General features: G+C 39.7%; 1 protein-coding gene across 1 annotated transcript; it reads left to right on the top strand.

Moving 5' to 3' along the window:
* Positions 1 to 10,003: 10,003 nt before the first annotated feature.
* Positions 10,004 to 24,732, top strand: EDNRB (endothelin receptor type B; the record flags this gene model as incomplete). The annotated part of the gene is given in 9 exon segments (XM_029960994.1): positions 10,004 to 10,143; positions 10,145 to 10,188; positions 10,191 to 10,456; positions 19,944 to 20,056; positions 20,219 to 20,423; positions 20,810 to 20,959; positions 21,874 to 22,007; positions 22,560 to 22,668; positions 24,166 to 24,732. Coding segments are annotated over 9 exon segments (1,293 nt in total), but the record flags the coding sequence as incomplete, so codon positions are not given.
* Positions 24,733 to 25,570: the final 838 nt, after the last annotated feature.

Genomic DNA, 25,570 nt, shown 5'->3' with positions numbered 1-25,570 from the left:
ACAGGCATTATCCAGGGTAGCTCTAGCTGTTGTGTGGTGGTTCTCTGAAGAGTGGTGAATTTAATCCACTCATCAGTTAATAAGAAATATGTGGAATTATACTTTCCCATTTCCCAAGACTTGCTCTTGCACAATAATGTTTAGATCCATAACTGCTCATGGTGCCCAATAGGCTGGCATGTTCAGGAAGCAAATCACCTGCCTAGGGGGAAGCAGTAAGTGGGACGCGAAGCCCTCAGAAATGATGGCTGACTTACATTCTTAAGAATATATTCATCACTCAGCTGCTGGTATGTGGTAGGAACCACTGGTTACACATTTACAGCTAATATGAAAAATTAGGGAAGGAAACCAATTCTCTGGCTGTTCCCTTCCTTTTTATTCCAGATGCAAGACATATATACTAGTTTCATGTTTCACCTATTGAGCCTGCTGGGATTTAAAATATTAAAAGGGGCAAAGGGGTAGCTTAAAATGGCAGCTGCAAAAGGAATGATGAGAAAGGGAGTGGAGCATATCTTTTTTTAACAGTGAGGGCAAGCACATTGGTAAGCTCATTGCTGGTCTGAAGCATAGCAGTGTTAACTAACCCCAACTGTCTTATACCATCAATAAGTAGCAGTAAATCTGCCTCTCTGCATTATCAGTCCATAAAAAAGGTTTAATTTAGTAGAAATTAATTTTGACATTTTTACATTTGTACTGACAAGATACTTTTGGCAAATTGGATGTTACTACACAAGCTATCATACAGCAGAAAAAATTACAATCGCATTCTTAAATGTTATGGCATCTTATCTTTGCCCTAATTCTCATGGCTTTTTGCTCTTTTCGTGTGGACTTCTGGCATAACACAGCTATGAAAGAAATGTGTGTTTCAGTCAAGTGTTTCAAAGGAAGGGTTGCATCAATCTAAATGCATAGGAATCATGTCTGAGGGATGTAACTTGTATTTAACCAGGAAATTCACACTAAAATAAAGTGTCTTGTTTGCAAAGCCATTCTGTGTTTAAAAACAGAGGAAGGAATAATCCTCATTCACGTCATTAGAGTAGGTAGCCAAGGAATCTGTATGAGGACATGGGCTAATGGGTTATCATACTCTCATATTTAACATAAAATGCAACCTTGGTACTTTATTTTTAGCATAATAGAAGTAAGCTCGTTCTGCTGACTATGAACAGAAATAGGGGAAATGGCTCAGATATATTGAAACTCTCCTTGACGATTCGCCAAAATTATAATTACTCTTTTAGAAGACACAACATTTGCACTTGCTTTTCTTTGTTGTCATTTAATTTTCTTCCTCAACTGCTAACCAGAAAGAGAAGTGATGAGAAAGCAAGATAGTTATTGTATGCTTTCATTCCTGACTAGAAACAAACAAACAAAAAAATTAGAAATGGACATAGACTGAGTTTCTAGTGGGTTAAAGTTGCTTTAACTTTAACCCACTAGTTAAAAGTGCAAAAAGTGCCCAGAGCTGCATTTGCTAACCCAAGCTGAATGCACACTCCAGCTAACTTGAGTTAATACAGTGCTGTGAATTTCTGTTCCATTACATTGCACATTTTACATGGTCCCATTCTAAAAGACAATTGCATACAAATGTCAACACACCAAAGAAGAGGAACACAGGACATAAGAGTAGATCTGTGATCCATTTCGTCTACCATCCAGAATAATGAACACGGGAAGACAAAGACATGCTATAGTTGGGTTTGTAGGCCACCAGGAGACTGGCACGGTGGAGAATGAGAATGAACATTACAAACCTGGAATGGTGAGAATGATGCAGAAGAATGTGGAAAACCACAACATCTCCTTTTATTTTCAAGATGTTGAATATTTATTTATTTTAAGAACATTTTCATTATCTGCAGGTGAAAAACCCTGGAGAATTTATTCCCTTCTGACAAAGAGTCTTTATCAAGATATATTCATGTGGACTGTAGCTAAGTTTGGAATAAGCTTTCTGCAAATTTTTCACCTATTTGTAAAGTCTTTCTGAAGCCTAAAGTTGATATTTCAGCACAGAATTAAACACACTTATTCTGCCCACTTGCTACAGAATCACAACCCTTATTTAGCTACAGTGAAAAGACTATAAATATGCCTATAAGAAAATACTGGCTTTATGAAGAACTCAGAGAAGGTATAAGTCTCTGCAAACAGAAACGAACCAAGATCTATTTTCCGAAGTTAAAAAATGAAACCATAGAAGAAGTGTCAGCAAATTTAATCTATGAAGAGTGGGTGAGATGATAGCAGCAATGTTTGAATATCAGTTTTGTCAAAACAGATATCTGAGTCATGCCATTCAGCTGCAAATCTGTCAATATGAAGGTCTGTCTGGATGATACATTCATGTCATATTAAGAAGCTTTGAAGTGAGAGAGTTGGAGAAGAAACCAGAGGGTTACTCTGAGAAGAAATGGTATTTTGTGGCTGTGGCTTCTAAAGTTCAAGTTCTTCTGTGGGAAGATTACAGAACATATATCAGATATTACAGAAGGAGATACGCCAACAGTAGGGTTTCAAAGCCTGGATGATAAAAAGGCCCAAAACAATAACAAAAAGATCAGGAAAAAGTGAAGAAAGTAGCTTTAGAGAACAGTTAAAAATGGAAAAGAGATAGAGCAGAACCTTGAAGACTACATTTTTCCCCCTGAGAACTAAGGGGAAATGAAGTTTTCACTGAAATAGTGCCATAATAGGGTAGTTTGCTTGGCAGTAGCAGAAAGTCTCCAGCTTAAAAAAGTGGAGTTAATTTCTATCTGATATTGGGAAGAATATGATTTTGCTGGCTCGGAACTTAAGAGAAAGAGATATAGGTACTCTCTCTAGTAAAGCAGAGAAAGAAGGAAGGGTCATGAAGGGGAGGTCACAATAAAATGGTACCTAAAAGTCAAGGATGGGGAGAGAGCTAAAAACAAGTTAGGGTGATCTTTTCCCCGGAGAAACCAAAAAGTATTTTTGAGCAGGAAGTAGCTTTGAAGAGTTCCTTTTCAAACATGAATACTCCATTTCCTGGAGATAAAAAATAGATTGCAGTTGGGAGCAAAGAAGTCCACTTCAGAGAATGGTGGGTTAATCTAAGAACAAATACGTGACCAGGCTACTAGAGTATCTGTAGCTTATCACAGATCTGCGAACTCAGAAACAAGCAAGGTAATGTTCTGTTAATGGCTGCAAGTGGATCGAGTGTCACAGAACATGCTTGTGTCAGCTGGGTGTGAGAGTTCTGGGCTCTACAGTACAAAAGAGATATGGAAGTACTGGATAGATACCAGCAAAGGGCCACAAAGATGATTAAAGGATTGGAGCACCTCTCCTATGAGGACAGGTTGATAGAGCTAGGACTGTTTTTCTTTGCAGAGAAAGGGCTCAGGGTGGACCTTATTAATGTATATATGTACCTTGGTGTGGAGTCTCCATCAAAAGCCATCTGGACTCACTTCTGTAGGATCATCTGGTCTTGCTTGAGCAGGTGGGGTGGATTGATGACCTCCAGAAATCCTTTCCAGCCTCAATCATTATGTGATCCTGGCAGTGATAACAGTACCTGTGGCTAACAAACCTACTCAACTGAAGGACCAAAGACAGCAGGAGAAAACATCACACAAAAATCACGGTATTTGGAAACCAAAATGGATTCCAGAAAAACAAAATAAAACAACTCCAATGCACCTGGAAAAAAAAAGGACAGCAAACTAAAAGAGTGCACTGTGTAGCAACAGAGTACTCTGTCTTTTATGGAGGACTTTGAGGTTGCAGGTCAATACCTGTATGGGTTATGTTAAAGGATTATTCTAATAGTGACCATGCATCTGAGCAAAGGAACCCACTTAGGCCTTTAAGCCCAGATGCTCAGTCTGTTAATATAATGTAAAACACGTTTGTAATGGAAAGAAAGTTTTTGAACCTAGAATCATCTTGGTAACATCAATAAAAATGTCAGATGTCGAGGCTTCTTCCAGAGGCCACCTTCTATAAATAAAACAGCATCTGGAGACAAAATTCCTGTTTTGCCTTCGTTGACAGCATACGATCTTTTAGCACTAAATATAGATGTATGTAAAAACTGGTATTAACAGTTTGAGCCTTTACTACATAAAAGAAGACTTGTTTCTCCACTACCACTTTTTTAAGTGGCTAGATTTTGTTGCAAAATGCACAAGGTAACGATAACACATGCCTGTTTTCAATATATTAAGGACGGTGTTTGTTGAGGTCCTGAGAAGACATGCATCTATAGTAACTACAGAATGTCTGTGTAGAATACAAATCCTTCAGCAACACCTATTCAAAAATGTAGCTAAATAGCCATCTCATCAAGCAGGTGCACTGATTTGAAAGAGTGTGGTTTCAGTTCATTAGATCTGGGCCTCTTAAGTACCTCCTTACCAAAAATGTGGTGTCTAGTAGAACCAGTAGTGTTAGGAACTTCCTAAAAGATATAAGTCAGCTTCAGTCTTTGCTGACCTGGAGAAGAGAGTGCTCTGACCTTCTCAGGGTTGAGAGCTGATGAGCTACCAATCTATTTCCATGGCAAACATCCCAAACTGAGAAAATCACCAAGCACTGCTTCGCATTCTACATCCAACATTTGTTTCAAATAAAAGTGAAGAACTTCTTCAAAGGTCTGATCAGGAAAGACCTACTTGCACATATAAAATCTTTTTAGGTCTTATAAGAGAAAATGTTAGAGCCCAAGATCATGATGTAAATCTGTAGAAAACCTTTTCTAGACCTTTGAGCATTTGAGTAGCTTCCAGTCAACCACATAAAGAATATTCCTACCTCTTGGGATATATGGCATCTAAACACTACCTCTTGCATATTCCCCTAGGTCTGTCAGTGCAGTTTGGTGATAGTCACAGAATCATAGAATCACTTGCATTGGAAAAGACGCTTAAGATCTTTACGGCCCCTCAAGGAAACAACTTCCACTTTAGAAATGGAAGTGTCTCCCTCTTCAACCCAAGCAGAGGATCCCACAGACTATTTTACTTGTTAGGAAGTACAGCCATGTTACTGCCCAGAAGGTGCCCCACAGTGCCTCGTAGCAAGAACCAGCTTTCATCACCACTACTTTGGGCTGGCCCCGCAGTAATAGATTTCACTTGGAGCTAGTTGGAACCACCCTGTATAAGCATGAAGCAAATAAGGCGGCTGTGGACAGCCAGCTGTCTTGCACCTGAAATCCCTCCCTAGCACTCTTTTTCTTTCCAGCATGGATTTCCTTGTTATAATGATTTTTAACTGTATGATTTTATTGGTGTACAGCTTGACAGTACATTTTAAAGTCAGAATGTGGTGGCAGCTTCATTAAATCCAGATAAATGCTGTGTTTGTATTACATGGACACACTTTCAGAAAACCATGGATGAGTGAATCACTGCACCCCTTGCTGAGGTCAGACATTTTGTCTGGAAATGAATTTAATCCAGACTTGAAAGGCTTGACTGGAGTGATCTCTATGTGATAACATAAACAATGTATGGTCAGTTATCACCTCCTTTGTACAAATTCATACATTTCCCAGCAGCTGAAATATGTACTTTTTTTTTAACAACAGATCTTATCTAGGCTTTCTGGAAGATTCTAATCCAAACTCCTACTACAGCTGAAATTTAAAAGTAAACTTGTTCACCTTTATTCTATTGAAGTAGTATGGGAAGAAGAAAAAAAAGAAGTGGTTTTAATAATTTCCATAGAATTCAGAAATGCTGCTCTTTCAAATCTGCAGCTACTTTCACAAATATATTTCAGTAACTTCTACCTTAATAGAAGTTACAGAAATACACTGATTCGGTGTATTTTATACATCAAGTTAATTACATGCTGCTATATCAATTTCAGAATTGTAATTTACTTTGTGATTTCCTTTGCTGTTGCTGAGTAGGAAGAATGAGAGAAGCAAATTTTACTATGTGGCATATTGGTTTTAATCTTGGAGTTATGCGGAAAAGTGAATTTCAGTTTGCAATCAGTCTGACTCAAAGACTTGAACTTTATTCCATATAAAAATCATTGAACTCTTATAAATAAGGACTATAAGAGGCAGTCAAATGTTTTCTCCTTAGTATAAATTTGATTGTCTTTCATTGTTTTGCATTTTGTAGTTTTAAGTTAAAATAAAGAACCATTTACAATGTAATCTACATTAAAAGAGGTATCTGCATTCAAACTTCATGTTTCATTTGTAGTATCTACCATTATTATTTATTATATTTTTTTATGATAAAATAAATATTGTTTCATTGTTTCAAGAATCAGGTTTAATGTCAACACACTGCAGTCAACAGTCAACATTATAATTTGTGGATGTTGCTTAGCTTTGTAGAAGAAGAGACAAAGCATAGCTATACATCATATTAAAAAGAATTTCATATTTTTGCATAAATTTAGACTAAGAAAAAAAAGGAGACAGATAATGTCATTCTTCTTTGTCATTTGTCCAGTATATAAACATATGCAGCTACAAAACTGCAATATCCTAATATCACAATTTCTTAAAGCATTTTTATTCCTTTAAAATTGCCATTGGAATTGTTTCTATGGTAACTTCTGAAACACAGAAAACTATTTTCTGACTTCAGTTCAGCTCATACATCTAATGAGTGGTTCACACTGAGACAGCTATTCTTTCTATTCATCCTAGACTTGCCCCTGTTAGTGGGCAAATTTCTACCAGACACAACAAAAGGAAAAGAAGGCCGGAGGGGGCAGGTTTCTGAGACTACTTAGTTGCTGAACTGCATAAATAGAAAATGAATGAGATTTGCAAAAGTACCTGCAAACTCATAACAAAATTGTCATTGATTCAATAACAGGAATTAAAGTATACAATCCTGTGGTATGTCTTATGAGCTTGTTAATAAAAGGATTTTTGATGCCATAATTGTGACTACTTCTCATGATTTATATTACATAAAACATAATAATCTTTAAAGTCTTTCTGTTGTTAACAATCATTCTGGTGCTGCTTACGGTTTATCCAGTCTCTTTACTTTGTGTATGACATTTCAAATTAGAAAAGAAAAAAAAAGTCAGAACATTATCAGTTATTGATGGAAATGTTGCATCTGACTGTTGCATCAGTCATTAAAATAGTGACTGGCAACAATTCATATGATTGTTAATAGCTGGTGGGATGGAATGCAGTGGAAGTGCAGAATATAATAAAATGAATCTCAGCCAGTCTGGAAGATCTTTGAGAATGGGGTACAGCTTTCCCTATTTTGTACAAAAGTGAACTTTACATAGGACAAGGAGCATTTCTTCTGCCTAGGAATTAAAAAAAAAAAAACCAGATACACTAGCAGCAGTTTGTATAATCTTACATAATGTATTTCATTCACTTCATTGAGGAATTGATTTCATAGCTTAATTAGCAGAGGCAGCTTAAGGGACACCAGTCTATCATATTTACAGATGTTTTTCTCTTGTTGAAACCCAGATTAAACTTGTTAGTTGATCTTCATTTAAATTACAGTTAATTTGCCAAGATACCCATTATGCTCTCAGTATTTAATACAGTATTTAATCCTCACATAAATTTCTGTGAAACTGTGTTTTCCTTTAATTTTCATTAATTTAAGCAGACTTGTGCCACAGCATATGCTCTTTTTATTTTTCAAATATCTGAAAAAAAATTACTAGCAGCAAAAAGGGTGGTAAATTAAGATAGTTGCAGCCAGAGACAGCTTAGATGCCTTGTCACATAGACTCATTTTGTGAATTAGAGAGTAATATGTTTCAGGCATCTGCAGCCACCACAAAGTTCTGTATATACTAATGTTAAACACTTCAGAAGCTAAATTGCTATTACTAAAACTTCTGAAGCTGAAGTAAGTGGCAGTAATGGTGTTGCTACTGAACAGTAACAAACATATCTTGTGGAATTGTGCTAACAAAATTGTTAGCAAATATATCTCAATGTAGTCACAATCTATTTCTTGATGGTCAGGATCAGCACAGAAGCCTTTGAGACTTAGCAGGAACCTTACAAGTAAAAAAGCATTTGAGATAAAAGTTAATGCTATGTTAATTGGTGAGACTTTCTAATACAAATCAACACTGCATTTAGCAAAACATTGTTCACTTATGGATTGCTGAAGTGGAAATTGAGAAAATACAGAAGTGAAAACTGAAAATACTTTGTTTAAATCCCCAGGGCTCAGAATATAATATTGAATTCAATCTTCATACTTTTGGGAGAGGAATCAGTCCTGCAAAATGAATCATGCTGCAAAACACAGTCTTGAAAAGCCTGAACCTGGAAAGATCAGTCTTCCAGCTGGTGTGGGATCAGCCTCCAGTTACTCTTGTTCAGTTTAGAAGTGACTTTGGTGTCTTTATTCCACAAATACTACAATTTAAAATGGGATGAAAAATCAGTGTGACATAAATTAGGAAATGGATCAACAATGATTAAATAAAAAAGGTATTTGATATGTGAAAAGGGAGCTAAATGAGGATGAGAAAAGCCTGTCTGCTACAGTAGCTCAAGAAAACGTTAGCAGGAGATGTTGGAAAGATGAGATCAGCCCACCAATTTCTGAGAAAAGCATTTAGTTTTCAGTGTTTTCCGCTATGGGTATGTCAATAATATAGGTCAGTGGGTCACTTCTGTAATGAAGCATGTATATATGCAGGATTTAGCATCCAGCATGATTAAAGAAAAAAAAAATAAGATTAGAGGTGTCAGAAAACAGCTATAAATTCAGCTCTTTTTAGTTAGACATGCAACTGTCTCCAGCCTGCAGAGGCTGTTCTTAGTCTCCAGAGAATCCTGTACAAATCTCTGCGCCTTTCCTTACGCTTCACTGAAGGGTGCAACGACTGGAACGAGCTAGCTGAGATCAGATGCCTTGCTAAGGCTGCGCAAAGCGGCAACCAACCAGAAAACCGAACTGGATCACTGCAACTTCAGAGCAGTCAAAATACCATTTCTGATGTAAGAAGGGTATACAAAGTACCCCGGTTTGTGAAGCTCTTTAAAACGTGGCACTAATCTCGTAGGCGTTGCACAAGCAGGTTCTCCAGTGTGTGTGCCCCTCGGGGCGTGTAAGAGGGCTGTCGGTAGGGAGGAGAACCCCGTACCCACTATTGGGAATTAGCCTCGGAGAGGACAGCAGGGAAATGCCCTCCTTCTCCCAGTTCTCCTTCAGTAATGCCCAAACCTCTTGTAACAACCCTTCTGATCTGAAAAATTGTTTCAAAGCCGGCAAAGTTACATCTTTAGGCTGCCACAGTCAGATTAGTATAAGACAAGAGGGCAGGTCTCAGGGCATGTCGTCCGGTCGGTACCGAGGTGGGGAGCCCTCTGGCCCGGGGGCACTCCTGACCGCTGTGATGGGAAGCTCGGCGGGCTGGCGGCGGGGGGGCTGGGCTGGGCTCCGCGGGGGGAGGGCGCGGGTGGGGTCGGCTGTGATGGATGGGCCAGATGCGGCTGAATGTTTTAGAAAAGGGGGGGCCCTGCCCCGCCGGCGCGGCTTTAGCCACGGGGTCTGGTGCGCGCTGACGGCCCCCGGGCTCTGCACAAGCGCCTGTCCCTCCCGCCTCCTCGGCGGGGAGCTCCCTGGGAATCGCTGTCGAGAGCGACGGCAGGCCGGCCCGGCGAGGACAGACAGACAGGAAGGGCGCGAGCGCGGCGACAGCCGGCGGAGCGCGTTTCCCTGGCTTGGCCGGCGGGGCGGGGAGGATCGGCTCGGCTCTGCTGGGCGAGGTGAGCGGGAGAGGAGCGGGGCACAGAGCGGGGCGACGCGAGCCGGTCCAGCCGGAGGGGGCTGCTCGCCCCGGCGCTCCCTGCCGGCTGCACCCCCCGCGCTGCCGCCACCGCCCGGGGCAGGCAGCGCCCCGGCTCGGCCCCGGGCGGTGGCGGCGAGCGGCGGGCGCGGTGTCCCCGCAGCTGACGCCCTGTCCCTCTCTCCGCGCAGGTCGGCGCTGACGGCGGCGGGCGGCCGGCGGGGAATCGGCCGTGCCGCGGAGCCATGCCCGCGCCCTCCTCCTCCTCTTGCTGCTCTCAGCTGCCGCGCCCGCCGCCGAGGGCGACGGTTCCCTGCGCCGGCCGGGCCCGGGCAGGCAGAGCGCTCCGGTGCGGGCCGACGCCGCGGCCCCGACGGCCGGGGCCCCGTAGTGCGGGGCGCGAGCACAACTCGTCCCGCCCGGCCGCGCTACCAAGGGCGGGCGGGCGGCTGGAGGGCGGCCTCGCCCTGCCTCGCCCCCCATGTGCACGGGGCAGACGGAGATCAAGGAGACTTTCAAGTACATCAACACGGTGGTGTCCTGCCTGGTCTTCGTCCTGGGCATCATCGGCAACTCCACGCTGCTGCGGATCATCTACAAGAACAAGTGCATGAGGAACGGCCCCAACATTCTTATCGCCAGCCTGGCCTTGGGCGACCTGCTCCACATCATCATCGACATCCCCATCAATGTCTACAAGGTAAGGAGGGGTCGGGGATGGATTCGGGAGCGGGTGCGGGGGTGCGGTGGTCACGGCGCGGGGAGACGCGTCCCTTCCTGTCTAGGAGTCATCCTTGGACTTCGCCTCACGCCAAATACCGCCCGAAGGTGGTATTTTGATCAGATGTTGTCGCAAATGGCACCCTCTCTGTGCCCCAGTCGCATCTCAGCGTTCCAAGCTGGGAATGGGTCAGAATGGGGGTGGCCAGGCTCTGAAAATCCCCTGGAAACAGCTGCTGTCCCAGGGATAAAGAAAATAAATGCGTTTGTCACTTCCTTCTTTTCCCGCAAAGACTGGAGGGGAGACAGAAGCTCCTTTCCTCTGGGTACCGCTCGGTTCCTCCTGCTCAGCTGCTGCAGGCTTGGTCGTGATGCTTCACTTCTGTACAGTCGGTTTTGGCATGGGGGTTTTTCAAAGAAACCAAGATCGTTCAGCTGAGCGGCTTTATGCATCTAGCGGTTGGGAGGTACGATGCTTTTCTGAGCCGTGAACGGTTTCCCCCCTTCGCCAGTGTTGCACCATGGGCAGCCGAAAGGGAGCTTGCTCCTCTTGAACCTTCATTAGTCTGTCCGTTGACGTAATAAGACTTGCCATGGAAGGAGTACAACCCCTGTCTTGTCTACCCAGCTTGTGCAGTCCATTTATCCTTAGGAATAAGTTGGGAAGTTGAATCCAGCCTCTAGCTGCAATCAGTACTCTTGCGAGAGATACTGGAAATAACATAGCTCCTTCTGCTTTGAAAGTTTACAGTCTGGGTCCCTAAGCACCTATCAGTTACTTCATAAAGTGGACAAAATAGCCTTCATCTGTCATCTTCTCTTAGTTTTGTATATGATTGTAAACAGGGAATTGTTATTTTTAGCTTTAGAAAGCCACGTCAAAGGGTTAGGTTTTGAATCCATAATGATTACTCTCAGAAGCTGCTGAAATAGAAGAATCCTTTATCTTCAGTCTTTTAAAGTATTGCAGTATTACAATGCAGGGAATGTCATCACTGTGTTAAATTCATGAACCAGTTAATTTGGATTACATGACAGTTCTTAGATTTGAAGTTCAATGTTTTTTATACTCTACTTTTTACCTATTATATCTTTATTTTTACTGTTTATCTTAGTTCTTGATAGAGGAGTGACTCTTCTCAACGAGGGTGAAAAACAAAAAACCCTTAACATGCTTTAAAAATGTGTTTTTGTAATAACATACACTGAACAAAAAGGTTTTTTTCACCTATTCTCAGAAAAATCAAAAAGATTGTATCAATAACAGCTGCTCAGTACAAGACTTTGCAATCTCAGCGATACTATCTCAAAATTTAATTACTGGTAGCATGCAATAATATACCTCAGTTTTTATCTCGATTGAATGTCATCAAGTATATCATTATGAGTAAGTTGGAGCGGGAGAAATAAAAGGTCAGATTGCAAACCGATAAATATTACACCAGCTGCAAGTCCAGGATTTTTATGGTGCTGTTCATAATGCTAGGGGCTGCACAGTAGTTCTCAGGTTCTAAATCTACCATGCTGCTACTCATCTTAATGAAGAGCCCATAATCAATTTATATTATCCCTTATAATAATGAATTAAATATTTACTGGTTTAAGATAGGACTTTTGAATAAATGTAAGTTTACAAAAACAAACAACCCCTCCCCATTAGATACTATGTTTATTTAATCAAGATTTTGAGGGTGGTTTGAGTTGTTAACTTTTTATTGATTCCACATCCCATTTAATTCCATCCTCAGAGCAATATTTTGAGGGAAAATGCAATCAAAAACTGGCTGTTATCACGCAGCAAAAGCTTGGTTAGTAAATCAAATATGCTTAACAGTTGAAAGTTGCAATTTGAAACCATTTAAGATGGGATGAAACAGATCCAGGGGTAGAATTGCCAGGTCCCCAGTTAGGCAACTGCATGAGAAAGAGAGTGAGAGAATTTCTTGTGTTAATAAAATGCCAGCAGTTCGCTCCACAACACTTGTCCTAGAAAGTGTGAAAGTGTCTGTGAATGCTTTCCAGACAGACCCATAGGACACAATCCAGAATCCACACCAGAAGCAGCTTTTTATTAGGTATTAAAAGTGATAACTGCAAAAGATATCCCCTGTGACTACATAAGTAAATATGTAAGTAGCTGGAAAAAACCACACAAATGAAAATTGATGTCTCTTAAATCAAGCATATCTAAAGAAAAGCAGGTGTTATCTAGATTGTGAGGCAAATGCCGTCCAATGCATAAGATGCTAATTAGCCCATTGCACTTCATAAATTTGAATATCAATCAATACTTTCAGTAGAAAATGGAAAGTATCTGGAATCTGTCACACAGTCAGTCAACTGGGTATGAAATGAGGGCTTGAAGGGTGTTCAGTTCCAGCATGCAGAACCTGGCAGAGCTTTTCAGCATTGGTAAGTGGTTTGGCTTCGGCTGAACCTCCAAACTGCAGAATGGCAAGTAGATGAAAGTCTGAGGCAATCATTCTGCAGTATGTAATGTTGTGGCAGTGTAGATACTTTGCAAGATTGTTACTAATTGGATGTGCAGGTGGTCCTGTGCCTGGTCAACTGCTTCACTAAACAGACTAAGTTAGCATGTCTTTGTTAATTTGAGGCCTTAAACAGCAATTAAGGAGCAGAAGGAAAGAGTAGCTGGTCAGTGAGCTTTTTATGTCCTTCTCTGCACTTAATTTTTGGAAGACAAGACAATGGTGGCTTGTACACCTGACAATACAGGTCTGCAGTTCTGGAAGGCTTATGCTCAGTTTCCCAAGTCAATAAAGCTGCTAAGTGCCGTGTATAAGGCACCAAAACATCAGGACTGAAAATTCCAAACATACATTAGCTTTGTTTCTCATAGACTTAAAAAGCCATAATGAAATAGCACAGAAACATGCTTTCTCTTTTGATACATAAACAACACCTCACTCTCTCATTTTGTGATATTTATTCTCTCATGTTAAATCCAATTTATTGTCATGTCCCATGGATTTTTAACAACAAAAACAACCTATCCTCTGCACATTATTGTGTGGCTTTCTGAACTCTGTCAACTTGCTATGACACAGATGACTAAGCAAAAATATCTACCTGGTAATATTGTCATAGGTTCCTTTTTCTCAGAGCACAATAGAAAAGTGGATAAAAAAATTTCCAGGGAAGTAAAAAAATCTGGTCTTTATCCAAGCTAGTGATCAAAGGCCAGACTCAGCTTTGTAGGCACTGATTTCTTTTCAGTAATGTATTCTAAGGATTACATAAAAATTATGGTTAACACGTAGCATTATCAAGCACTGGAAATACAAGAAAGACCAGATTAGGGACTCTATATCCCATGCAGACACAAACTGGCTCCTTTTTTAATCCAGCAATGCTCTGAAAAAGGCAAGATTTCCATGGAAATTTGTTTGTGATGATCTTACTAACTCTTGTAATGCAATTACCTGCATCATGATAAAGCCAACCCTTGCCTAACTTTCAAAAAAAAAAAAATCAAGGTGCTTGTCTTTAGAAAACGTTGCTAATATTCCATATTAGAACTCTTGGCCACTGGTTCTTTTGATGTTAAAGATAACTGCCATTTAACTGGGAGAAATGCATCATTTCCTTTCTTTCAACCTCTGAACCACTTACTTGGGATCTTGCAAAGTTCATCTCAGAATTTCTTATGCAAAGTTTATTGACATCTGGCCGTATCAAGCTAGAAGTTTGTTTGGTGAACAAGTGCGGTTTATAGGCACTTAAAAAGGATCTGAATTGTCCAGTGGAGGAACCTGTCTGGACTCTGCAGGCAATGGCAAGGTAACTTGGTTCTGTAGTTATGTGGGAACAATCTACTCTGAAGTCAGATATATGGACTACTGGAAATGTCTGAATGTTGTTAAAAGTACACATACGTAGTTTTCATGATGGATCTCCAAACTGAAATAAGTTAGATGATGCTAATATAGATTTGTAAACTTAGGGGAGTAGTTTTTTCATTATGTATACATTTGTTGTGTATACATTCACTTAAAAGATATATGTGACAAATTTGAGAAGTTTTCATCTGATTCGGTTTTTGCTTCTACCCTGTGTTTATATATCCCAATCTGACAGCAGCATGGCTTTCTAAGCGGTTACTTTTGATGCAGTCTGTTCACTGGGGTTGTGAAATTGCAGAAATGTTCTGACAACACATTATGAGGTTTCTGTAATTTTAATCTTCATTAAGTATTTTTAAATGAAGTTTCTAAGCAGAAGTCACTAATAAAAATACAAGAAACTAATTGCATGCCTCCTATTAAGAATTACAGTTTATGGGACTGATATAGTTTATTGGATAGTTAAGTTAACTAGAAAGCGGGAAATACATGTTCTTGTCTAGAGGGAAGATCCTCACCCTAACATAATTATAGCTGAATATTAATAAGTTTTGTAATGCTGTGTGACTTATCCATTACCATAAGCTTAATTTCCTGGGCAAATTTTCTGTTTTGAAAAACGGTCCTATAAAATACTTAAAAATACTTTATCTGCATAAAAATATCAGGTGAAAATTTGCTAGTAATTTCATAGATATATTGAAAAACCGTTGCTTGTGAATTAGGTGCACCACTGCATATCTGATTTCCCTTGTAAGTGTAGTTCATAGTGATGAAAATCACATCCTACTCTCCTGTGAACTGGACTTGCTGTGAGCACACAGCTAGGAGGAAATATAAATTCCTGCCCTGCATTTCCCATGTGCATTCATTGCTCTGGACTAGAACACTGACATAAATATTCGCACGCTTTGCCACTTCTTCCTGCTCAACTGCAGTGGGTCACCAGTTGGAGCCATGGTGTCAGCCTTCTGGCTGGTGACCACGGCAGCTGAGCCCTCAAGAGCAGCGTATTGTGCTTGCATGCTGGTGTGTTCCAGCAGCAGATTGTGAACATCTTTCAGTTCTTACACAACCAAGAGGAAGCAGAGCAGGAATTGTGATTCGCAGGTGTCTCTCTGAGTCACAACATCTCTTGGGGCTACTTTCATAGCTGTGCAGCTTGCGTATCAGTTTAGGCTCAGATCTGTCTGGTCTGAGAAAGTGTTGATTAGGAATGAATCAGAGGTATTGGTTCTTTCAAGTATGATTTCACATAATTTTGAAACTGGAAAAGGTCACTCGGAATATAGCCAGTGGTAGACTTCTCTTGGCATTTTACTGATGAAAACACAACATTATTTTCCTCTTTGCTGCCACTTGGCAGTATCTCATCTCATGGCTCTAAGTTGTTTATCATTTATAAAATGACACTGTTTTTACAACTACCCTATTGTGAATCATAAGAAAATCATTGTACTTATACAAAATTGCAATACACTACATCTGTACTTCACTAAGAATAATTGTTGCTCTTGTCCACAAATGTGATGCTCCTGAATACTTTACATTGGATCTTCACTGTACTTTAAGGCAGTGTTTGGAGGAGATGGCAATACAGAGAACAAACAGAAACCAAGGAAACACAGTTCAGCAATTAAAACATTCTACTTTTTTTTCCTTTTACTTTCTTAATGTTTTCAAGCTTTTGGTGTAAAGCATATCATTAACCATTTGCAATACCATGGTAAACTTGTGACATGCATTAAAATGCTCAAATTTCAAAATCCATCAGCTGCAAGAGATAAAGGACATGTTTTCCCAGTGCACTGCAGCAGCTGCATGTCCATTTTGCCCTGATTTAAGCTGGCTGAATGCAAGTAATATATATAATATTTTGATGTTATGCTAAACCCAGGCATCCTTTCTCTCAGTAGAAGGCGTTCACTCATGTGCCACCCCTTTATAATCCAGCTGCAGGGGTCCCAAACTGGAGCTGGCTCCAATCCAGTCAGCTTGGAGCACAGGTATGACTGTCTGCACCTGAGAGATAAGTTCAGGGAAATCTCCAGCATAGGGCTGAATTGTGATAATCATACTGTGATTTTAGGGAGAAGAGACGGGGAGTGTCTTGCATGTACACCAGCTAGATGTAGATAAAAGTTTTCAACAGAATCTGCCAACAGAGATTTGACCAAGTTCTGAATTTAAATTACAAAGAAAAGAAATATTTTACTTTTGAACTGCTTTTTTAATGAGTCATCTGTCATCTAATATACACACATGTACAAGAGGTACCATAAACAAGTATACAATATACTTGCTATCTAGTCCTTGATTTCTGGAGCAACTAGATGTAATAGGCTGGAGATTCACTGCCTGATTTATATAAATTAAATTAGTTCAGGTGTCATTTGATTCTGTAGAGTGAACATTTAGAACACCTGTAATTATTCACATTGCAGTTTCATAGTGATTGTTACTGTCACCCCCTCACAGCAATTCAGGAGAAGAGTCAGGGAGAGGCTTTGCTGAAAATACTTTAATTGCAGACTGAGTTATTTTCCCACATCACATAAGAAAAAGATACTTTATAGTTATTACAACCTCATCCCTGCTTCTGCTGCTTTATTACTTTCCATAAAATTCTCAAGAAACATAAATCCTTAGAATTTATCTTTCTGGTTCATTTCTACAGAGGCATCATGTTCTTTGTCTTACTTAAGTAGATCATTGAGGAAATAAATCAGAGCTGGGCCATGTTGCAGTTTCTCTGCTATTCTTTTAAACACTCCATCATAGCACAGGGCTAAAGCAGGTATTTGGAGCATTCTGGTATCTGAAAATACTGGTGGGCACTTCACAGATTTCCAAAAGCCCATTGTCATGAAATGTACTTAACTCCCTTGGTGTTCAAATAAAATGAGACTTAAATTATGTCAGGGCTTTTCAAAAAACTCTTGTGGACCATGTAAGTGTTTATCTTTAGATGCACATGTCATTTGTGCGTAAGGACTTTGCTGAACCAAACTGATGTGAGCAGGCAACTCTGTGTCAGTCTTCAGTTACAGAATCATGGAATTGTTAAGGTTGGAAAAGACCCCTAAGACCACTAAGTCCAACCATCAACCTTGCACTACTACATTCTCCACTAAACCATGTCCCCAAGTGCCACATGTACATGTTTTTTGAATGTTTCCCTAGGCAACCTGTTCAAAAGCCTGACAACCCTTTCAGCAAAGAATTTTCTGAATACCCAATCTAAACCTTCCCTGGTGCAACTTGAGGCCACTTCCTCTTCTCCTGTTGCTTCTTACTTGGAGAAGAGACCAACCCCCAACTCACTACGGCCTCCTTTCAGATAGTTGTAGAGAGCAATAAGGTCTCACCGCAGCCTCCTTTTCTCCAGGCTAAACAACCCCAGCTCCCTCACCACTCCTCATATGACTTACTCTCTAGACACTTCACCAGCTCCATTGTCTTTCTCCGGACATGCTCCAGCACCTCAATGTCCTTCTTGTTGTGAGGAGCCCAGAACTTGACATAGGACTCAAGGTGCAGCTTCACCAGGCTGAGTACAGGGGTATGATTAGTGCTCTAGTCCTTCTGATACAAGCCAGGATGCCTTTGGGCTTCTTGACCACCTGGGCATACTGCTGGCTTGTGTTCAGCCAGCTGTTGACCAGCACCCCCATGTCTTTTTCTGCCAGATCCTTCCGACCACTTTCCAGTCAGGTACTGTTCCCCAGGGCTGTAGTGCTGCATGGGGCTGTCCTGTCCTCCCAAGGGCAGGACTTGCCACTTGGTCTTGCGGAACTTCATACAGTTGGCCTTGGCCCATCAATCCAGCCTGTCCAGAATGGTCAGTAGAGCATTCGTACCCTCATTTTGGTACCCAACAAAGTCTATACAGTATGATGAGCTATTTCTTCTTTTCTTACAACACTTTTAAATGAGATGTTTGAAGAGACTTGAGCCAAAGGAAAGATTTTTCAGTCTCTTTTGTGTAGTCATCATTCTTCTTCCCTCTCCTTTTGCATTTTGTAGCCCTCTATCTGCAGCAGACCGAAAAGGCCTCATTTGAAGAAAGTTATGAAAACATAAATGGGCTTAGATTAACTACTTACAGAAACTCAGAAACCTTACTCTTATGTATAACAATTGCATCTCTATTTCTTGGCATAACCCTTGTTTTGGAGAGTCTTGTTTTTATGAGACCTGGAAGATTTGGCTGCTGCTGTGGTGTATTTGAGGCATTAGAGCAGCCCACAGCAGAGTTCAAAGATTAAATATTTCTAAACTGAAGCTGCAGTCAAACAGTCCATAGCATCAGCTGTGAGGAAGGTGCTTCCCATGTCCAGTAAGTCTTATCTCCTAAATCACATAAAATGTGCAGTTGGGTATGTGACAAGATTTCCATTAAAGTGTATGACTCAAAGTGTAATTGAACCCACCTGAAATTCATTGTGCTTTTTTTATTCCATTGCACTTATAGGTATGTCGAATGTGCAGATAGTCCTTTTGGTATTGTTATACAGAATCATTGGAAAACTGGTCAATAAAGATCTTTAGTGAGAGATTCATCTGGTCTGTCTTTACTTGCTGTGAAACATTTAGATCAAACTAGCTGTTTAGGCTCCCTGTGTGTCCAGTGGGCCTCTGTTATCAGAAGATCAGCTAAAAACTATGGGGGATACATTTTCTCTCCACTGTTGCCTGATTTCTCAGCTGATGGAGCCTAGACACTAAGCTTCAAATAAATCCCATCCCAGATGTGCACTTTTTGGCTTTGTCCCTGTTCGGATCAGCCTGAAGTAATTTTCTGTATTTCTAGTAAATGATGAGTTACTTGGAACATGTATGAAAAGCAATGAACACTCAGGGGAGATAAAGCCAATACACATGAGGAAGATCTTCACCTGCCCTGGTGCATCACACTGAGATGATGAAGATAAAAGCAAAAAGAGTGGAGTTTGTGGGCTTAAGAAGTCAGGACTAAGCCTTAATTCATATCCTTGCCCCGCCAAGGAGTAACTGAAGCTACTGTCCAGTTTTTAGAATACACACCTCAGAGAGTCCCTTGTGAAAAGGTTCTTCTTGACTAAGTTTTACATAGAATCATAGAATGGTTTGAGTTGGAAGGGACCTTAAAAGGTCGTATAGTTCCAATGCTCTGCCATGGGCAGGAACATCTTCCACTAGACCAGGTTGCTCAATGGCCTCTCTAACCTGGTTTTGAACACTTCCAGGAATGGGGCATCCACAATATCTCTGAACAACCTGTTCCAGTGCCTTACCACCCTCACAGTAAAGAATTTCTTCCTAATATCTAACCTAAACCTACCCTCATAGTTTAAAGCCATTCCCCCTTATCCCATCACTACATGCCCTTATCCAAAGTCCCTCCACAGCCTTCTTTCAGTCCCCCTTTAGGTACAGAAAAGTTGCTACAAGGTCTCCCCACAGTCTTCTCTTCTCCAGTCTGAACAAAGCCAACTCAGTGTGTCTTCATAGGGCAAAACATGGTGGAAAAGAAAAACAGTCTAGACAAAACTCCATGTTTCAGTTTGGGGATTTTTTTTATTTTTTATTATTTCACCTTTAATTGTTGTTTTCTTTTCACAGCTGCTTGCAGAGGACTGGCCCTTTGGTGTGGAAATGTGCAAATTAGTACCTTTCATTCAAAAGGCATCAGTTGGCATCACAGTGTTGAGTTTGTGTGCCCTCAGTATAGATAGGTGAGACCCATTTTTCATCAAACTCTATAATTTCCTTTCTATATGGGCACTGGCTTGTATTCACCTTTCCACTCAGCTGATATAATAGAAGATGAGTTTAAGCCATTAAATCAGGTGGGGTTTCTCATATTTTTAATTTGTAAATGTGTGCTGTTGCTTCAGGTACCGAGCAGTTGCTTCTTGGAGTCGCATTAAAGGAATTGGAGTGCCGAAGTGGACTGCTGTTGAAATTGTACTGATCTGGATTATATCAGTGATACTGGCTGTTCCAGAAGCTATTGCATTTGACATGATTACGATGGAGTATAGAGGAAAGGATCTTAGAATCTGCTTGCTCCACCCCACACAGAAAACATCCTTTATGATGGTAATACACTGACATTTATAAAATTTCTGGAGCAGTTCCTTGGATCTTCTCAGTGTTGTGTGGATTGTAATGTGCACAGGTGTATGTGACATGTAGGTGAATATAATGCTTAAATGAAATACTGACATTTCTGAAGTATAATGGTTAAAAAAAGAGCATTCATATGAAATACTGTCATTTCTTAAATATATTGGTTTAAAAAGAGCATTCAGAAACGTTTGACTTTTTGTGAACTTTGAACCTGTTGTCCTGTTTTCTCATCTGTAATGTACACCTTACAGAGATGCTTTTCAGGACAGACTGATGAACTAGTTGTAGCACACTTAGCAAAATGCTCAGCATTCAACTCCTAACAATGTTTTTGCTTTGGTTCTTTTTCATTTTAGTTTTACAAGCAAGCTAAAGACTGGTGGCTGTTCAGCTTTTACTTCTGTTTGCCACTGGCTATCACAGCGTTTTTCTATACTCTCATGACTTGTGAGATGTTACGAAAGAAAAGTGGGATGCAGATTGCTTTAAATGACCACTTAAAACAGGTAAACATTTATCCCTGACAACTCTGCTGACTGTAGACAGGATAACAATAACACCTTTACTGACTTTACTGACACATCATTTTTCTCTTCCTGTATAATTACTAGTAAAGAGAAGTTTCCTAGTAGTGGTGCTGCTGAACTCATATACATGTGTATGCATCAGAGCCCTCAGAAACCTAAGATTTTAACTGATAGTTACAGGATTTGTTCTTTCTTGTTTGGTTTTAATGCTTCAGGTTTTATAGTTTTTATTTCTTCTTTACAATAATTAGAGCTGAGTATTTTGTAATGCAAACTGAAGGTATGCTATAGTCTAGAAGATGGTGCTATGAAACTGTTAATTATTTTGAAGCATGTTCTTGCTAAACTCTAGTGAGGTTAGCAGTAAATGTTAACAGAACAAAACACATTCCAGCATACATTCCAAGTTATTAGTGCATCAGACACAAACATCATACATCACTAGAATTAAACTACAGTTGTACTATAATGCATAAATATGCTCTTTTCCTCTTACCTTGTTAAAACTGTAATTGAAATCTCTTGGGGCATTTAAAATAAGACCTGAGATCAAAGCACAAGAAAATGCAATTGAAAGCAAACTGGTATTTGAAAGTGATTGGGAAGACAAATATGTTCCTAATTTTAATTTAAATCACTGTTTTCATGACCTTGGTTTTTCATATTATTACTCATACTTTTTGAAGTAAGAGATACAGTGAATCAGTGCAAGACATCTAAAACAATAGAAAAGATTAAGTACATATTCCAAGAAAATAAGGTATTTGATGTTCTCGTAACTCCTGTTTTGATAAGCTTTTTTATCTTGTTTATTAAACATTTGGATATTAGAAAACAACAATCCAGAGAGAATCAGAAACTATAACACTATTCTGTCCAATTTTCTTTCTCAGAGACGTGAGGTGGCCAAAACTGTGTTCTGTCTGGTACTTGTTTTTGCCTTGTGTTGGCTTCCACTTCACTTAAGCAGAATATTAAAACTCACTATTTATGATCAGAAGGACCCCAACAGATGTGAACTTTTAAGGTGAGACTGCAAAAATAAAATGCTTAAACACGCTGGCATTCTCCATATGCGTATCTGGATTTCCTAATGAACTAACTTAGTTCTGTGTTAGTTCTGAAGTTGTCCCTGCTTCTTCGTCCAGGACCCTCTGCTTTCACTCCAGTAGCAGAGAAAGAAAGTTGTGAGAAATGCCCTCACTTTTCCCTGTCTTACTCCTGATCCTTTTTGGGACTGTACTACTGTCTTGAGAGTAGAAGAGAGATTTCTGTCCCTGTTTTCCCTTTCAACAGAACAGCTAGGATTCAGTTTGTGCAGAAAAACTTCATGAACATTTTCTTCCACAAATTAAGGTGGTTGGATCTTCTGAATTTACTTTCATGAGAACAGTCTACTGATTCAGACTTTAATGTTGACCACAACTGTGTTCACCATGAGCTAATCCTGCTGATTTAAGACTCCTTACTATTACATTTAATAGTTAATCTTGATTGAGTGAAGCTGAGACCAATTTTCATAGTTGTAAACCTCTACTAAGCTTTTTAAGAGAAGTGTCTCACTTTAATTTCCACACAGCTTTTTTCTTGTGATGGACTACATCGGTATTAACATGGCTTCACTGAATTCCTGCATCAATCCAATAGCCCTGTATTTGGTGAGCAAAAGATTCCAAAACTGCTTTAAGGTAAGAGGCTGTTGGGAGCTGCTCCTTTTGTTAAAATATGATGTCAACAGTAAAATTCATTCCCTAACATGAACAGACTGTTTCAAATGGTCATTAAATTTGACTTGAAATTTTAACTGGGTTGTGGTAAGTGTTCTCTCCCTGTCCTGCTGAAGCTACATAGAAAGGAATTAAGGTTTAATGGGAACAAAAAGAGAAAGCAAAAGAGCAGAGTGTATAATAAACCCTCTCAGCACCATGCTAATCAGTGCTACATCACTTCCTGACTGAAGCTGGCACTCAGCCACTTCCAGAACACTGACAAAGCAGACTCAGACCGCGCTGCAGAGATTCACGTAGCCATATCCTCTGCAACCCATTTGGGAGGGCATTGACCCTGGGTTCCCCCCTCCTGCCTGAGCACTTAAATCAGTTTTGTAAGGCAGAGGGTGCGAGTATCCACTCATCCCTTTGCAATGCCAACATTTTATGAGACAGACCTGTTCACAGTTTTGCCCTGGTCTGACTAAATATACCCGGGCACTAATTCTCCATGCAGTATTTGAGGCTCTAGATTGCACGTGGACCTTTAGCCTTCATGTCTGCTTGGAAAATGACCAGATTTGGACTTTTTTGTGGCCTCTTACCATCTTCAGACATTGTATCAGAGTTTTTACATTGACAAATTCTCGGATTTTTCTTTTCTTGACAAACATTTAACCACTCACCACTGCCAGGTTTATTGCCTGGCTGTGTAAATTCCTTACTGGCTATATCTTTCAACCAGAAGCTAGCCAGCCCTACATCTAATAATGTTAATGTATTTCCCTCATAATTGTGATAGCACATGTTGCAGATGTTTTAGTGTTGGTCTTGTCTTCCCTCTCTATGCTGCTGGCTCTCTGAAAGAGTCACTGGAGCTGAGAGCATGTAAGAGGTCTCTAGCATCCTGAGTGTGGAAGTAAGTGGGTGTGAGGAATACTTCCAGCACCCAAAGACCAGAGAGTAGCATCAAAGGTCATTAAAAGTTCTGCAAGTACACCTAGTAAATGTATGAATTTATGTAGATTTTCACCATTCTTCTACTTTTCGTTTTTGCACCTCAAAAAATAAGCTAAATATCTTGCTTAGAAAGTATAGATGCGCATACATTTTTTTCCCGAGAAAGATTATCAAAGAAAGGACAACAAGGAGTCTTAATTTTATTTTCAGGTGCATTTAGAATTGCAGACCAGATTTGAAAGGGTACGTGTGTGGCTGCTATCAGGTATAACTCAGTATAACTCCTCCTGCTCTCCAGCACTCAAGTTGCTAATGGGGCATCCCAGTAGTTAGTAGTGGCCATTTGAGCAACTCAGAGATTAACCCCATTTCTTTGCTTACACTGTAATCCCAAAACAGCAGCTTGTACATTTGCCATTTCCTACTGTACCCCTGAAGAAGGGCAGCTTTTCAGTGCAGTTTGCCACACGTGCAAAACAAAGTGATGTAATATGTTTATTCCTTTTGTTTTAACAGTCATGCTTGTGTTGCTGGTGCCAATCTAAAGATCTGTTGTCCCTGGAGGAAAGGCAGTCCTGTTTAAAGTTCAAAGCTAATGATCACGGATATGATAATTTCCGCTCCAGTAACAAGTACAGCTCTTCATAAAACAAGCATAAAAGATATATTCTCTTACATTAAAGTTGGTGCCTTTTTAAGTAAAAGTGGCAATTACTTTTAACAAGATGGTAATGTTCAGAAATATATAGTTTTGTATTTGCACAAAAAGAGAGCATGAAAAAAATTGCCCTAAAATTGTGTCACATTGAAAATCACGGACATTTATAAAATCGTCATTTATGGAACGCGAAGAAAAGCATAGAAAGAAGGAGTCATTGTTAGCACTTGAATACTTCTGAATCAGCACTTCCAAATGATCCCCACTTCCTGTACATTAAACGGTCATTTGTATTCTCTGTAACAGTTATAGGAACTGAAGTCACAGTAATTACTAAATAGTATAATATAAAGTTAATTGGATCAAAGCCATTATTATATATAACTCAATGTATTATCTTTTATAAAGCAGATTAACCACCATCACTATTGTGAGTTTTTTTTTAAAAAGCATTAAATATTTTTTAATAGATGTTTAAATGTAAAAAAAAGTAGAATTTTTATCAGGGATTCTATAGAGATAGCTACTGAAAATATTAAAGGATGCAGTGAAGTCAAAAGTGCATTTTACATTGATGGTTGTTTTTACCTATTATTGTTAGAAGGAACCTCCCAGGGATTCTCTAAATACCATTCTGTAACCACTGTGCATGTTTAGGGCATTTGGCAGCACTGTGGGTGTGAGTATTTGTGTTTACTCATAGCAAAAGAGAGAAAAACACACCAAAACCAAAAAATTGTAACTACTAGAAACATACAAACAATGGCTGATATTTCAGCTATTTTTAGCTGAAAACAAATTGATTGTATTCCATGTAAAAAGTGGGCATTTGAGAGCCTGATGGTTCTTTACTGGAGATACTTTTACAACAATTTACAACTGTTTTTGCAATCCAAATACTGTCTTGGGGAAAAATGCTTTAGAAAGATCAGGTGGAAAAAAATTTAACCAAGGAAAACAGAGAGAGAATTGGAACTGCTATTTTCATTTAGATTTAAATCTTAATAAAGAAAATAATTCATGAACTGTACTTCTAGAGAACAGTACTATGTAGCATGCTCATCTTCATACTGTTTTAAAATATGTTCTACTTCTCTAGTTCCATATTTATGGCTTAAGAAGACGTGTGATTAGTTTCTGCATCTGTAAATAGTTTAGAGAAACATAATTAATTGTAAAGTATTAAGATATGGGCAGGACCCTGTAAGAAAACAGAAAGATAAAGATACCTGTCGTAAACATGGTGTGTGTTGCCAGGAGCAA

This window comes from Manacus vitellinus, unplaced genomic scaffold (assembly GCF_001715985.3).
Source record: "Manacus vitellinus isolate BGI_N305 unplaced genomic scaffold, ASM171598v3 scaffold_2_pilon, whole genome shotgun sequence".
In the NCBI taxonomy this organism is placed as follows: Eukaryota; Metazoa; Chordata; class Aves; order Passeriformes; family Pipridae; genus Manacus; species Manacus vitellinus.
Note: the sequence above shows the minus strand (reverse complement) of the source record. Positions and strands in the feature narration are given on the sequence as shown.